The sequence below is a fragment of the Polypterus senegalus genome, chromosome 7 (genome assembly GCF_016835505.1).
Source record: "Polypterus senegalus isolate Bchr_013 chromosome 7, ASM1683550v1, whole genome shotgun sequence".
Lineage (NCBI taxonomy): Eukaryota > Metazoa > Chordata > Cladistia > Polypteriformes > Polypteridae > Polypterus > Polypterus senegalus.
The window spans coordinates 130,913,706-130,929,114 of NC_053160.1; the positions used below are offsets into that span (position 1 = coordinate 130,913,706).

Here is a 15,409-nt window from a genome sequence, read left to right on the forward strand (position 1 = left end):
AATTTACATTCTGTGGGTTTTATTTTACCATTAGTACTACTGTTACGTCTCTTTCAGTTTGTTAGCAAAATTATTTTGGCCTGCATCTGTATACTGTACATTCTTAAGACTTTGGAAGGATTAATGCTAATCCCTTTCAATTCTAAGGTTTATTAAACCCAGATGCCAAATGTGATTATTTATGGAAAAACAGCACTCATACACCGCATTGCCGCACTCACCCAATGACAAACGAACTCAGGATCCCAGATTAGGACCCAGGAAGCAAAAAATCAATATATTTTCCTGAATTATCTATTCAAAGCTTTTAATTTTTTGTATAACAGAAAGTATGTTATTTACAGATATACAGTAGTATCTTCAGTATGATATTCCATTTTTGTGACCTCTTACAAGAATTCCAATTAATATCAGCCATACAATAACTCCTTGATCCTCCAGGACTGCACATTTTGAAGCAGCATCACCACAAAAACACTTATTTCCCATTCTCAGACTTAAGCCAGCACATTGTTTCTCTTTTTTCAAAACCGCTGCCCCGTGTGACATCTTTTACTTTATGATACACTGACATGATATGCACTCAGCACCCTAGGAAGCATGTTCCCTCTTACCATTGAACAATATAGCAGGTTGAGCAGCCTTAATAAATTGAAGACAGCTCTATTAGCTTATTCCCTCCCAGTGGTCAGTCCTACTAGTATTTCTATTTATACCATTCTAGATGTGGACATACCCCACTATGACAATTAATGTTATGGCTTTGATGGTAAGGTCTGAGGCATCTCTGTTCCATTACTAAGGTACCATGACAGTTTGCAGATTTCTGAACCTCTATTCATAATAACTTTTAAACATAAATTGTTGACATGTTCATATTTTGCAGTCCTACAAACATGTCCTTTTCTGTCTTTAGGCCATTAGTAAGTTTTAACAAATTTCACGCTAACAAAATATTGGATAAATAACATTATCAGGTTTAGGGGAAGAGACAGGTTTTCAATAGTTTCTTAACCAGTACTCAAAGCCAATTTAAATCTCCTTGTACAGTTAAAACCCTCAGGACCTACCCCAAAGTGGAATTAGATATTCTTTCTTTGCACATTGTGTATACTTCATGTTTTGAAATGTATCCCTAGGAGTAATGGAGCATATAGGTTTCCTGCTTTTATAAAGTGATCTTTATCTCAAAGTGAACTCTGCCTTCATCTAGAATTCTAGATCATCTAATTCATGCAACAGTTATGAAACACCTCACCCTGGGAAATGGCTGCAAGTTGCCATCTTCAGGTTCCAGTCTTTAGCTGCAAGGTAAACCACACTTGTCTTCTTGATCACAAGCCTTAATTGTTTGCTGTTTTTTCTCCATCTTAGGCAGCAATAACTCTGGCTGTCCCCATCAAGGCAATGACTCACTTGCCAATGACAGTAGAGGACTGCTAATATACTTCTGCTACTTTTGCCTGGTAGCCAGCCTCTCTTACTGTCAGTTGCAGGATGGTAAATGATCGTTTGATGTGTCATTCTTCATTAACAGTGGAATGCTGTCTGTCCCTGGCACATTCAACATTAGTTGAAACAAGCTGTCCTATAATTGCATCAAGAGTTCTGTCTCACTCTCTACCAGTAGACTTCTTTCCCAACAACTGGGAAGCCCTGAATACTTTTTCAGCCATTGTTAACTTTGAGTTTCCTGTCAGTTCAGTCAGGCTACTCTGTGAAACTGCTAGACTGAGATGAGATGTATGACTTTACATGTTGTACAGGTTGCTGATGCTGCCTTCTATTGTGATAAGTAATACATCATTTTTATTAATTGTGAAAATAAATAGTACAATGTCTTACAGAATTCATAAATCATTGTTTTAAATTCCTTTAAGTTCTTTAAGCCGTCTACTTCTGTTTTTCAATAGATATACCATTTCTTGCAGCACACTATTCCCACTTAGATTGCTGTTTCCCACCCAAAATGAAATAGAAAAAAAGAAAAATAAAACATGGTAATACTAGGGGTGTCACAGGCTAATAAATGCAGTTGAGAGTTTAGAGTTATTGAGCATTACTGGCTAAAGGTGTGTGGGTTGAGGATGGTATTATAAAGGACTGCCAAACACTGAAATTGCTTTTGCCCAGTGAGTGAATGTTTTTCTAGCACAGGCCTCAGTATAGCAATGGATCTCATACTTGTAAAGCTCATTTCATGTGCACAACTAATCACAGCATGTGTGCTGGAATCACATAATATTTTCATCAAGACTACTTTGCCCCAGGGCTGTGCTCATTTATTATTGCATAGCAGGTCATACTTGTGTATGTAGAGTTCTTACTGGGCAAAAATGAGTATAAAACACAAAGAAGGCAAATAATAGAATCTGTTCACATTTAAGGTCAAATTTAAATAATTTCACCAATTCATCATTATTCTCTTCTTCATAAAGTTGAATTGTGGAAGATAAAAATAAACATATGAAAGGAATGATGTCAAGGGGATCCAGTTGAATGTTACACATTAATTAAACCAAAGGCAAAAGATTATCCAACTAAAAATAAAAGCACAACTTGCATTTAGTTCAGCATGGGAGTTCTTGCTTTAAATGACTGTCCATTTTATCTTTTTCTCTTTGCGACATAGTAATACATCAAATAAACAGTCTCATAAAAGGCCTGATTTTGATCTGATTGGATATATTTTTAATCGTGAGGACTGAAGTGGGTTATGGAATGGTGCTGTTTAGTAGGTTGCTGTGAGTACATTTTGATGAAAACTTTTCCTGTTACTAGACATTTTTTTTTCCTCACATATACTAAGGCCCCTTTACAAGCAGGGCCCCAGGTTTCTCAACCAAGTCACACGTATGGTAAGATCTGGCCATGGTTGCATGTCTACAAGTCGAGGTAAAGCAAGTCACACGTCTAGACACACACGATGAAACAGAGACACAATTCATCACGACCAGCTAACTTACCTACCTTTGCTTCAAAATGCATGCTTGAATTACAGAAGGAGATCTAATTCTGAAGCCTGCAGCTGAACCCCATTTATTATGAGATAAACGTGAATGCCATGGATTTGATATTATGCTTGCGTTTAAAAATGTTATTTTTTGTCTGGTTTACTGAATTTGCTATTTAACATTGTATATTTAACAGAGCACAGAGGCTTTCCTGATTCCACAAAAACAAAGTAAAAACTACCCTAATTTGTCCAAGAAAAGAAAAAAGAAAATCTGCTAAAAAGACTCATGTTGTTGCCTTACAGGCAACCAACCTATTCTGTGTGCAGGAAAAATGACAGCAAATCATTTGTTGCAGTCTCTCTCTGCAAGTCCCAGAAGCAAAAAAAAATGCAATATCATCAGTTTGTTATTATTCTGCAAGGCAAAAGATTAAGCGGAGAGTGCTCCAATTTTAAAAAAAGATAAAATTTAGGAAAATAGAATCCACATTTTTTAGCAGACCTTCTTTTATACCATGGAGGCTTTAGGTATTGCACAATAACTATCCATCCATCATCCAACCCGATATATCCTAACTACAGGGTCCTGCTGAAGCCAATCCCAGGAAACAAACCCCAGGCAGGGCGTGCACACTCACACACACATTAGGGACAATTTAGAATCGCCAATGCACCTAACCTGCATGTCTTTGGACGGAAACCCACGCAGACACGGGGAGAACATGCAAACTCCATGCAGGGAGGACCCGGGAAGCGAACCCAGGTCTCCTAATTGTGAGGCGGCAGCAGCGCTACCCACTGCGCCACCATGCCGCCTGCATGATAACTAGTGTCTGCCAAAGTGGCTCATTTTATGTGGTGCCTTCAGAACTGAATCTTATACAGAGGAAAACCAGACAGGGTATTTGAAGTGTTTTTCTTGGATCATTTAATGAGGCAATTAAGAATTAAGCAGATAGGGTGGACAAATTTCGTTGAACTGAATGGGCTGTTCTCATCTAGAATGTTCTAATGGATATAGTGGGGTGGGTGGTTGTGGGATAGCGGGTCCACGGCTTCAAAAAAAAGGGGCCAGGTTTTAATCCGTATAGCCGTGTCATTCTCCGTGGGTAAAATTACATGACCGCGGGGAGTTAATGAGGTAGTTGGAGAAAGTCGCTCTTGCACATGTGGGTGCGATCATTCCCGATTGCTTCATTGGCTTCCTGCGGCATGAAATTAAGGCGCTGTGCCCACGGAGGTGCAGGGGGGTATGTATATATACAAGTCGACAGCAGAAAAAGAGGGATGAATAGATGGATAAATGAATAAAATGAAAGAGGTTAGAAGACGTTGTGAAGGACAGCTGGGTCCCATGCCCGGCAGGGACGCCCCTGCTACTTATGTTCTGGGGGAGCCGCCATGGGCAGTCCAATACCTCCCCCGGGACGCTTGGTGGCAGCCTCCTGGCGACGGTGACTCCCCAACCGCCCGCAGGGCTCCATGGGAGATGGAGTCCTCCACAGCTTGGTTGGGGTCTGGCGTGGCCGCTAGGGGGAGCTGCCTGCTTCCCACAGCCCGGCTGGACGAGCTTTCAGCCCCGCCCGGAAGTTCAATTAGGACCAGATGGTTAATCACCTGGAACGCTTCCGGGTGGGCTATAAAAGGGCCCAGCCACCACCACTCGGGGAGCCAGGGTTGGGAGGAGGAGGACTAAGCTTGCAGAGGAGTGGTGGAAGAGAAGGTGAAGGAGAATTGTGGTTTGTGTTTTGTTTGGTGCTTTGGGACTCTGTTTGGGCTGTGTGGCACGGGGAAGACGTGTCACACAGCTGAAGAAAAATAAAAGCCTGTGTGTTTTGTACACGTTGCCTCTGCGTGGTCTGTGCAGGGTCGGGCGCTATATAGCGCCTTTTACAACGTGAAGACCTATCTTAGCAGCTACGATCTGGCCACCTGTAAAGAGGAGACAGCACAAGCTGGGGCCCTACGAAAAAGAATGTTCTATTAGAGTGGGATGAGCAAGACAGGTGTCCTCCCGAGGGATCTGAAGAGTGACTGCGTGAGCGCAAAAGATGAAGGGAGGAGAGCCGACCTCGGACGGTTTGGCAGTGATGTCCTAAATGGAAGCCAAGACGGAGGTCGGCCGAAAGGAGTTCGTGGCTGTTGGGTCTCCGCCAGCTGCAGGAGTAATGGGTGAGCCGGGGAGAATGAGAGATGAAGGTGGGCTAAGACCGAGAAGAGTGAGACTGCATTTTTAACCTTGAATTTTATCGGATTTATTTATTGTTGTTCTTATCCCCACTGGACACTTGTTTTTATGGATTATTTATGGAAGTCGGATGCAATGCATTTTTTGTTTGAACACTGTTTTGTTGGTTTTAATAAAAGCACTTTGCCATTTTTTGGAAATATCCCCTGGTTTCATTTGAGAAGTGTCCTCATTTGTCAGCTCATCTCTGTAACATTACCGACAGTGTTGGGTTCAAGAGCTCCCAGAGGTCGATTGGAGCTTGGAGCGAACCCGCATCATCCCAGTGATGTCAGGATAGTAATTGCTATAAACAATGGGCAGCAAGGACAATGAGTTCAGAGGCCACCAGGGTTCAGTGTGGCATTATGTCTAGTGATCAGCAAACCCTGCTGAATTTGTTTTGCCCCAAGTTTGTCAAAAATTCAGCAATGTTCAGGGATTTCAGCAAACTGTGCAAAATGCATTGAAGACAATGTGGAGTTTTGAGCAGATTGAAATGATACAGGAGTTTTGAGTGGATCATAATGATGCTATGGTTTTTTAAGTGTCCCTGAGCACTAGTAGGGAAGTGTCTGTCAACTATGCTGGATCAATTATTATGGCAAAAATGAAACCTGAGCTGCGAGGCAGCAATAATAACTAATGCACCACAATGTCTGCCTGAGATAAAATTGCACTCACAGTCCGCAGTGCTTTGAGTCCTTTATCTTTTTCTGCATTTCCCAAGCTCCTATTACCATAACTGACACCCACAGAGCCTGTGATGCAAGTGATCAGTGTTACATAGTCGGGGGGCTGTCCCTGTCACTTCCCAAGCTGTGTTACATTGTAATGTGAATAACGCTTTTAATTCAGCATGGAAAACACAAAGCAAAATAAATCTATGTAAAACAACAAAGTTTTTTCATAAGATTTTGACTAGGGTCAGTTCATGTACCTCACAAATGAAAACACTGCAATTTTTTTTTTTAACGCAGTTGGAAATCAAACTGGAGTATTGATCGAGTAGTGACATTACGCAAGTAGCGGTGCTACTGGGGATTGGAACTTCAACTCCCAGCAGTCCCTGCAGTGGCTGTTATTGGTCATCTTCTGAAGAAGCAGGGGCTGTTGAGTACAAGGAGGCCAGCGTGACATTTAAAAGAGGGTCAATGATACCAAAGGAGGGGAAGTATTTTGTGTTTAATGTCTTATGTTCCTGTCTGTCTACCTTCCGTTCTGATACTTGCAGATTCTTGCTTTGTCCTGGATCGTCTCTTGTTTTGGGCTATGGTCTGTCTGGTGTCTTCCTGCACAACAGGACAGGACTGTCCGAGGATTTGTTGTCATCCTGTGAAGAAATGAGCGTTCCTGATCCCATTCACCCATCTTCATTTCATCAGGAAATACCAGTAGGACTATCTTTACATTCTTATTCAACGAGCTGATCTCTGGACTATCTACCTCCATCACTACATTTCATCAATTACCCTTTTCCATGGACTTTATAGTGAGTGTTTATTGTAGTGGTTTGTTTGTGTTTATTGTACATCACCGTAAAAGGGACTGGGGTGGAATTATTTAGTGATTAATTATATTTCATTTGTTAGTGGTTAATAAATTCTTTAATTGTTTTATAACCTGTTGTTTTTGTCCCTGCTTGTGAGTATGTATGCATGTGTGAAAGTTCTGCACCTGCACAACACATATCGGACAGGTAGTGGAGAATGGGTACTGACTTCCCCATCCAACACTGGCTGCAACAGCTCGGTGATGTCATTCTGGCCTCACAAAGCATTATGGGGCTTTGGGGAAAAAAATTTAATCTTGGCTGGCCACATGGCAAATTTTCAGGGAAAAATTTGCCAAGCAGAGTCACCAACGCACCCAGCACATTTTCTGTGAAAAACACATGTGAATTTCACCAATCACCACTAATGGTAACTTAGTTCTTTCTTACCTAAACCATGGTCTCTCTGAAATGGGAAATAAATGATTGCCATAAGGCAGCAGCATAGAATTTTAACCATGGGGATTAAAATGAGAAGCTACCTCACTGGTAGAATGGAAATGCATCAACAGTGAGATATATAAGGTGCTTCTGTTGCAGGGTACATCTAGACAGTGCCATATTCCTAATTAGAGCACATTCTCCAGTATACACTAGAGTAGGTAATGGAGTTCTCACTCCTTCCTTGCTTGGTATCATTCTGGTCACAGACCTCTTGACACCTTCAGGTAAACTTTGAGGATTGACTCCTGGTGTTAAAATATTAACAAGACCACTGCTTGACAGTCATCTTTGCCACCTTTAACCCTGATCCCTTCACACATGTCACATGCCTGCTGCTTCATATTTCTGCAATCAACTGCTCTAAGAAGGCGTAATCTCAGCCAGTCAACTGTGTAGAAATCATTTACTTTTATATTCCCAAATGTGTCTTTGCTTAGTGTAAGAGCAGTCTGCAAATACACTCTTTAAAGATGTGTTAAAATTATAGTCACTTCATGGTAATATGCTACCTTTGTTTGGTTATCAAAATTATTTCTTTTCATAGAAAACAACTTCTAAATTTATTTCTGTACCTTGTACTTTGGCATTAGTAATTTTTCTACTTTCTGTTCACTTAAAGATTAAAAATAATTTTAGTATGCGTCTTTTCAGATGATGATTTAACCACATATTCTTGCATACAGAATACATAAACAAAAAAAACTCTTGTTTTCAAGTAAAATTCAATTATTACACAGTAAATAATGTCAACAAAAATAATAAAACAGACCAAATGCATGCAATTTATGTGTTAAATAATCCATTGTAAATAGTGAGCACATTATTTCACATTTGCAGGATTTTCTAAATACACTAGTCTATTATGATATGACACAGGAGGAAAAAAATACACATAATATGAAAAATACTTAATATTTTGGTTTCTTGCAACAATCATTACATATTGAATTATTTTAATTATTATTGATACTATAAATGCTAAAGTGGCAACTTTTATTAATGTGTGCACAAATGTAACTGGCAAATACTAAATGCTGCCTATTTCACTAATACAAATCAACAGTGAAGTAGCTACAATTTATGTCTATTTATTATTGACTGCATCTTAAAGTAAGAAATATGCTTGTTGGAAAATGTTAAATCAATTCCTTATATATGACTCCTTGCAGCACTTTTTTAAAATTCATTTTTATTAATTTCATTTTTTCCCTGACTACTAGCTTCCATCTGCTACCTGAATCCATGGCCATCTGTCATTCTCTGCTGCAGTCCACGCATTCACAAGACCCTTCTTATTTAGCCTGGAAAAGTAAGGGTACCACTTCTGAAGTCCAAAAAGAGCTCGATGGGTGGAAGAAGCAGTTATTTGCTGATTGGATATAATGCCACCTTCCATTCCAAGGGGACCAGAACATTCTGTAAAATAAATATAAAAAAAAATAAATAATATGAAAACTCAATAGTAAAAACTGACAAAATCTATACATGTATGAACGTCTGTGGACAAAAAAATAGAAACTAAAAGCAGTCACACATTATATTAGTAACTAGCAAAATACCCTCGCTTCACAGCGGAAAAGTAGTGTGTTAAATAAGTTATGAAAAAGAAAAGGAAACATTTTAAAAATAACGTAACAAGATTGTCAATGTAATTGTTTTGTGACTGTTATGAGTTTTGCTGTCATCAAGGATTTGATTATCATTATTTCTTTCAATCAGGTTCGTATTTGGAGGATGTGTTGTGTTCAAGTTACATTCCGTGTTTGTCAACCATTGTAAAGATACAGTAACAGGTTTCATTCATCGAAGTGTTCACTACCCAAATCGGTACTCATGAATCTAAGATGTTTAACAGGCATTCCCGGTATTAAGTTGTGGATTTGCCTGTGAATATTTAGTGGCAGCGTGTCTATGAACTTGTGGATTTGCCTGTGAATATTTAGTGACAGCGTCTCTATGAACTTGTGGATTTCAAATGGCCCTTCATAACCTTTTACTGCATCAAGCATGCTCGAGTATATTATGTTATGTCTTTTCAATTTGGTACATGTCATTCAGTTTACTTTTTTTATCATGAACAGAAAAAACTGTTACATTTTACATTTCAGGCAAAAAAGGACTTTTAAAGAGACCACAGAATCAATAATAACAGACATGAATCATTTTATGTGTTTACTGTATGTTACTCAACTGTTGGGCTGCTGGTTCAGTCCTGCTGACATTTTAATGACCCTATCCAAGCTACTTAACCTCCCTGAGATTCAGTTTTAATTTTTTTTTGGGTGTAGACAAATATTTTTTCCAATTTAGTCATGAAAGTCTTAAAGGAAAAATGGCCAAAATATGAAGTTATAACTTAATTCTGGTTGATAAGTTGAGTAGCACTTCATTTTATCCCATGTATCCATCTTTTGAGCAAATAATTGATTATGTGTGGTTGCTGGTGGGGAAATTGATTTTATAAGATAAGGTTAGAAATTAAACATTACTGCTTGATCATTTGCCTTGACTTATGTGTAAAAATAGACATTTTTTCCCTTTTTTATTTACACATCAAAGAGTAAACCATTGAGATTTTTAAATTTATGCTTTTTTGTTAAACTTTTTTTTTTCAAAGGACTCATTTGTTTTGACCATAAAAAGCTATCAGAATTAATTTGTTTTTCATTTTAATCACACTAGCTCCACTCATACTTTTAAGTGCTTTGTGACAGGCTAAAGAATTTAATTCTTAAAAGACAAACCTCATTATTCCACTTCCTGACTGAAGATAAAAGAGACTTTTCAACTGAGATTTTATTCTCTCAGTTTTGTAGTATCTTTTAATATATATATATATATATATATATATATATATATATATATATATATATATATATATATATATATATATATATATATATATATATGTACATACACACACATTTGCCTTTTGCCGTTTTATATTAAATTATGCAAGTTTCTTTCAAAATGTTTTGGTTAAAATGTATTTTTATATGGTGTGAGAATTTAAATTTTGCTGTAACAGAGCAGTATGTTGTTCCTCATACTTTACCTATTGTGGTCCCCAGCCGGGCTCCAGACCGCGAGGGGGCGTTCGTCCTGGTTATGTTGTGGGCCTCGGGTACAGGGCTTGGAAGCCCAGCCCTGTAGGAACCCGTGGCCACCGCCAGCCGGCGCCCAGTGCCTGAAGAACCCTGGAGCCCAGCACTTCCGCCACACCAGGAAGTGCTGGGGGGAAGACGACAGGGGACACCTGGATGGCTTCCGGGTGCGCAGCCGGCACTTCTGCCACACTGGGGTGTGGCCAGGACTGATTGCCGGGAAGCAGCTGGAGCCCATCCGGGTTCCCATTTAAGGGGCCGTCTCCCTCCAGTCAGCAGTGGATGTCGGGTGGAAGTGGACAGTGCTGGCGAGAGGACGGGAGGCGGTCAAGAGAGAAAGGCACAAAGGACTGTGTGGCCTGGACAATTGGGGGATCGGTGCAAGAGGCACTGGGGTTTGTGCACGTGACTTTTGTAAATAATTATTGTAAATAAACAGTGTGTGGTGGAGCCAACAACGTCCGTCTGTCTGTGTCCGGGTCCCAGTTCACACTATATATACTGTGTATATATATATATATATATATATATATATATATATATATATATATATATATATATATATATATATATAGTATCTCACAACAGTTGTAAATATTTTATTATATTTTTTCATGGGACAACACTGAAGATATGACACTTTGATACAATGTAAAGTAGTCTCTGTACAGCTTGTTTAACAGTGTATATTTGCTGTCCCTTCAAAATAACTCAAGACACAGCCATTAATGTCTAAACTGCTGGCAACAAAAGTGAGTACACTCCTAAGTGAAAAATGTCCTCATCCAGCAACCGCCCTGGATAAGGAGGTAATCATGGGGACAGAGCCAGGAGGGTCAAACCCTTTGGGGCCCATGGCCGCCGCCAGGTGGAGCCATGAGCGTCATGGAGCCCGGGAAACCTGCACTTCCGCCACACCTGGGCAGGCAGACGAAGAACGTTCCAGGGACACCCTAAGTGCTTCCAGGTGCTCGTGCGGCACTTCTGCCACACCAGGAAGTGCAGCCGGAAGGTCATCAACAAGCACTTTGAGCACATCCGGGTGAATATAAAAGGGGTCACCTTCCTACAGTTGGGGAGGTAGAGTCGGGAGCTGGATGTGGGACTTTGGCATTAATAAAACGTGTGTTTTATAAAGTGCTGGTGGTTGCCTGATGGTGTTCGGACCAGTTCTTACAATATATATATATATATATATATACAGTATATATATATATATATATATATATATATATATATATATATATATATATATATATACAGTAATCCCTCGCTATATTGCGCTTCGATTTTCACGGTTTCACTCTATTGTGGATTTTATATGTAAGCATATCTAAATATATAACACAAATTTTTCGCTGCTTCGCAGGTTCTGTGGACAATGGGTCTTTTTACTTCCTGTACATGCTACCCTCAGTTGGTTTGCCCAGTTGATTTCATACAAGGGACGCTGTTGGCGGATGGCTGAGAAGCTAACCAATCAGAGCATGCAGTTAAGTTCCTGTGTGCTGAATGGCTCAGCGACTGAGCGCCGAATTTGATTCGGCGGCGTTAACCAGGAAGTCTCGTCTCGCTCATTCAGCATCTACGTGTTTCACTGTGTAAAGAGTTAACTTTTGTGCTCTTTTGTGTTTATCTTTGTGCATTGTCAAGCCCTTCATTATGGCTCCAAAACGATCTGCTCCTGTTACTATGCAGATCATTTTTTTTACTGATTTTGCCATATTGGTTGTTGGAAATTAGTTAACATGTATGCCAGGGTTCTTCAGCTACTTTTTCCATTTTGGTTTTAAGAATTGGCTGTTTTCTTTACCAGCCATCAATTAATAATAAGGTGAAAGTGGCAAAGAAACCAGCAGCTCTGCAGCTAACATTCTTCCATTTAAGCCCGTGTATATTCACCATGAAGCATTTGTGTTAATAAAATGTTTTGAAATAAATGAGAGAGAAGGTTCAGAAAAATGTTGTCAGAAAATGAAACATGTACAGTGTGATAAAGATTTGCCTTGGAAGAGTGAAAGCACTAACAAGCCATATAATAAAATATCAAGTTTTATTATATGGTCGGCCTGGCTTCTAATTCTAATGAAAACCTGCATACATTGTGGACCTACAGGACTGGGGCCAAGTAACCTTTCAAATGACAGATTTCAGGTGATAGACCTTAGTCTAAAAGTCTGTAAAATGTAAAAAGGAGTGCAGTGTATTCTAAGGTGAGGTTTATAATTCACGCGATGCGACGCATGCTCCAGCAGACACTACTGCTATGCAAGCGTTTTACTTTTTATACTTGCACGCGTACTTTATGTAAATCTGGAAGAATCCACCAGGTGGCAGTGAGAGATATTATCGTGGTGAGAACAGGTTCAGCCTTGCAGGAAAACATGCAAACTCCAGGCAGGGAGCACCAGTGATGTGACTTCCTGCGAGACAGCAGCGCTGCCGCTCTCCCACCGTGTCACCCCCATGTGTGTAATTATTAACAGTACTCATTATTTAAACGAAATTAACAATTTATCTGTTAAATGTAACATACATACTTTAATGCATTTCATCTTAAAAGTGATATCAAGTATAAATCTAAAGATTCTAAATGTGCAGAGAGTTGGAATATCATATATTTAATGTGCTCTGTGTGGCGATCTATTGCTGTTTGCTACTGCTGTCAAGTCAGGAGGAAGCCCCAAGAGCTTATAGCGATTAACAACTGGGATGACGTTTACGATGGTCTGCTTTATTGATAAAGTAAACTACGAGGTTAAAATAGACATTTCGGGATTAAACCCAAAATTTCCACTTTAATCATAAAATACACCTTTTCACCATGTCCTTCATTTTTTTTTTCTCTCTATGGCTGTACATTCTGTTGCAGTTGTGAAGTTGCAAAAAAAAAGACGACACAAAAGATGGTATATGAGACTTTTAAAATGTATCGTGTCATTATGATGGGGAGTATGTGACAGTTGAATATAAAAGCACCACAAATGCATTTGTATGTTGGCATTTTGCTTCACCACATCGAACTATTCATGAAACATTGAAGCGCGCATCTTGATCCCATATGATCCTCAAAGTGGCTTTTTGTCACATGTAGAACGTAAACAGAGACTTGGACATCACATTCCAACTTTTATCACACTAACACACCACCCCCCAAATTTATGCTGAAACTGCAACTCGCGCCTGCATCACGTTCATTTCTGAGGATGTGCTCAGAGGACGTGTCAAATGAACGCTGGGAATGTGTGGCAGCCATGATGCATGTGCGTACTCCTTCTGGGCGTGAAGTATAAATGAGACCTAAGAATGTTAAAATGGAAGATAAGAGTTTTAGTATTTTGCTTAGTTTTAAAGTGCATTGTTTAATTATAATAGGAAAATAACCTTGATTTTTATAATGCAACATTTTCTGTGTGTTTTGAAAAACTCAAAAGTGTCATGGCATGCTTTATTAAAGGAAATAAAAAGAGTATATCATGTGTTTTAGAATGAAGGAGCAGAGTGACTACCTTTTTATTACAATATTTTCCAAAAGTGATCACTCAGCTTTTGTTTGAAATTGGACTGTTTTAGCTCAGTTTTCAGCAGTTGTTGCTATGAGAACTTTCATGAAGCTTTCCTTTATCTCTGCAGTATGAACACATTTTTCTGTTGAGGTTATATAATTTGTAACTAAGGACTGTAATTTGATAATCTGGGAAAATGTCATCTGCATCTTTGCTGTTGCTAATTGGACTGAAATAAGACTACATGAACCAAGTTGTATCTTTCTTTGAATCACTTAATATTTACTGCTCAATTGAAACAAAACACACACCTCATATTTTGTGAAATGAAGGATATTACTGTACTAGCACACCCATGACATACTGTCGTTAACCTGCAAATTTGTGTAAATATCTCAAAAGCTAATAATTTTATGTTTGTGTATTGTATCAACCTCACAAATACTGAACTCAAGTGGAGTATTGTAAATATTCACTTTCTAAAGTGTACATCTTTATTTAGATAAATGTAAAAACTGTGCTTTTTCATACAATTATACTATATTATTATATTATTACTATTGGCCAAAGAAGCACTGCCAAAATGAAACACTGTCACAACTCCAGTATGCCCACCAGATATTTATCACAAACAGTAAACTTCAATCAAACACACTTCTCCCTGCTTGTCTAACACTGGGGCTGCTGAAATAAATAACGTTTCCTTTATCGTACAGTAAGCGCAAGTTACACCCTTGGGTTAACACTTCAAGTGCTTCCAAATCTGTTTACAATTTTATGCTATTTAGAATTTCAGTATACAGAAGTGTTATTTCATCTCATTAACAGGTTTCATTCAGCCTGGCTATTCTAAAGATTTCTTAAATGTGTTGTTTATTTTTATCAGATTTGTGAAAATGCAGAAAGTGTTGTTCAGAATTAACTGTGCATTTACTATTATTGTTCATCTCTGAACCTACACTTGTGGCTGAGCTGGGCCTTGAACTTTTTGGTCAATAATTTGAAAATTGTGTCTCCAAATAATCTCAGTTTTTATGACTAAAACTACACCAAGTTCACAAGAAATTAAAACGTTAGATTGAAATTTCTAAAATGTAATAATGACTGTTTGATACAGTACAAGTATAAAGGCAGTAATTGAGTCAAGTTGACTTTGTTTTCCAAATCCTTTCATTATACTGTACTCTAGCTTGTGTCAGTATTGTACTACCTACTGTAAGCAAATAAAATAAAACAGGCACAAAGAATCACTTCTGGCTTTTCTGGCAAATGGGTTTTCCTATACCGATTATCTTCGTAAAGTAGATGAAGCCTGTATTTATATTTTTCTCAAAGCTTATAGTATGTAGTCATTTTCTTTGTTGGCTTTTTAATTCACTTTGTTTTTGCATCTACACTCATCGGCCACTTTATTAGGTACACTTTGCTAGTACCAGGTTGGACCCCCTTTTGCCAACACTGCAGTAATTCTTCAAGGCACAGATTCAACAAGGTGCGGGAAACATTCCACAGGGATTTTGTTCCATACTGATGTGATAACATCACATACTTGTTGCAGATTTCTCAGCTGCACATCCATGATGCCAATCTCCCATTCCACCACATCCCAAAGGTGCTCTA

At 38.8% G+C, this 15,409-nt stretch overlaps 1 protein-coding gene across 8 annotated transcripts in view; it reads right to left on the bottom strand.

Moving 5' to 3' along the window:
• Positions 1-15,409, bottom strand: part of LOC120532859 (EGF-like repeat and discoidin I-like domain-containing protein 3) — a 939,662-nt gene that overhangs the window by 339,861 nt on the left and 584,392 nt on the right. For all 8 annotated transcript variants that reach the window (XM_039759297.1, XM_039759296.1, XM_039759295.1 and 5 more), the window contains one exon: positions 8,414-8,595. In XM_039759297.1, the coding sequence (XP_039615231.1) occupies positions 8,414-8,595 (182 nt within the window). The remainder of the gene's footprint in view (positions 1-8,413; positions 8,596-15,409) is intronic.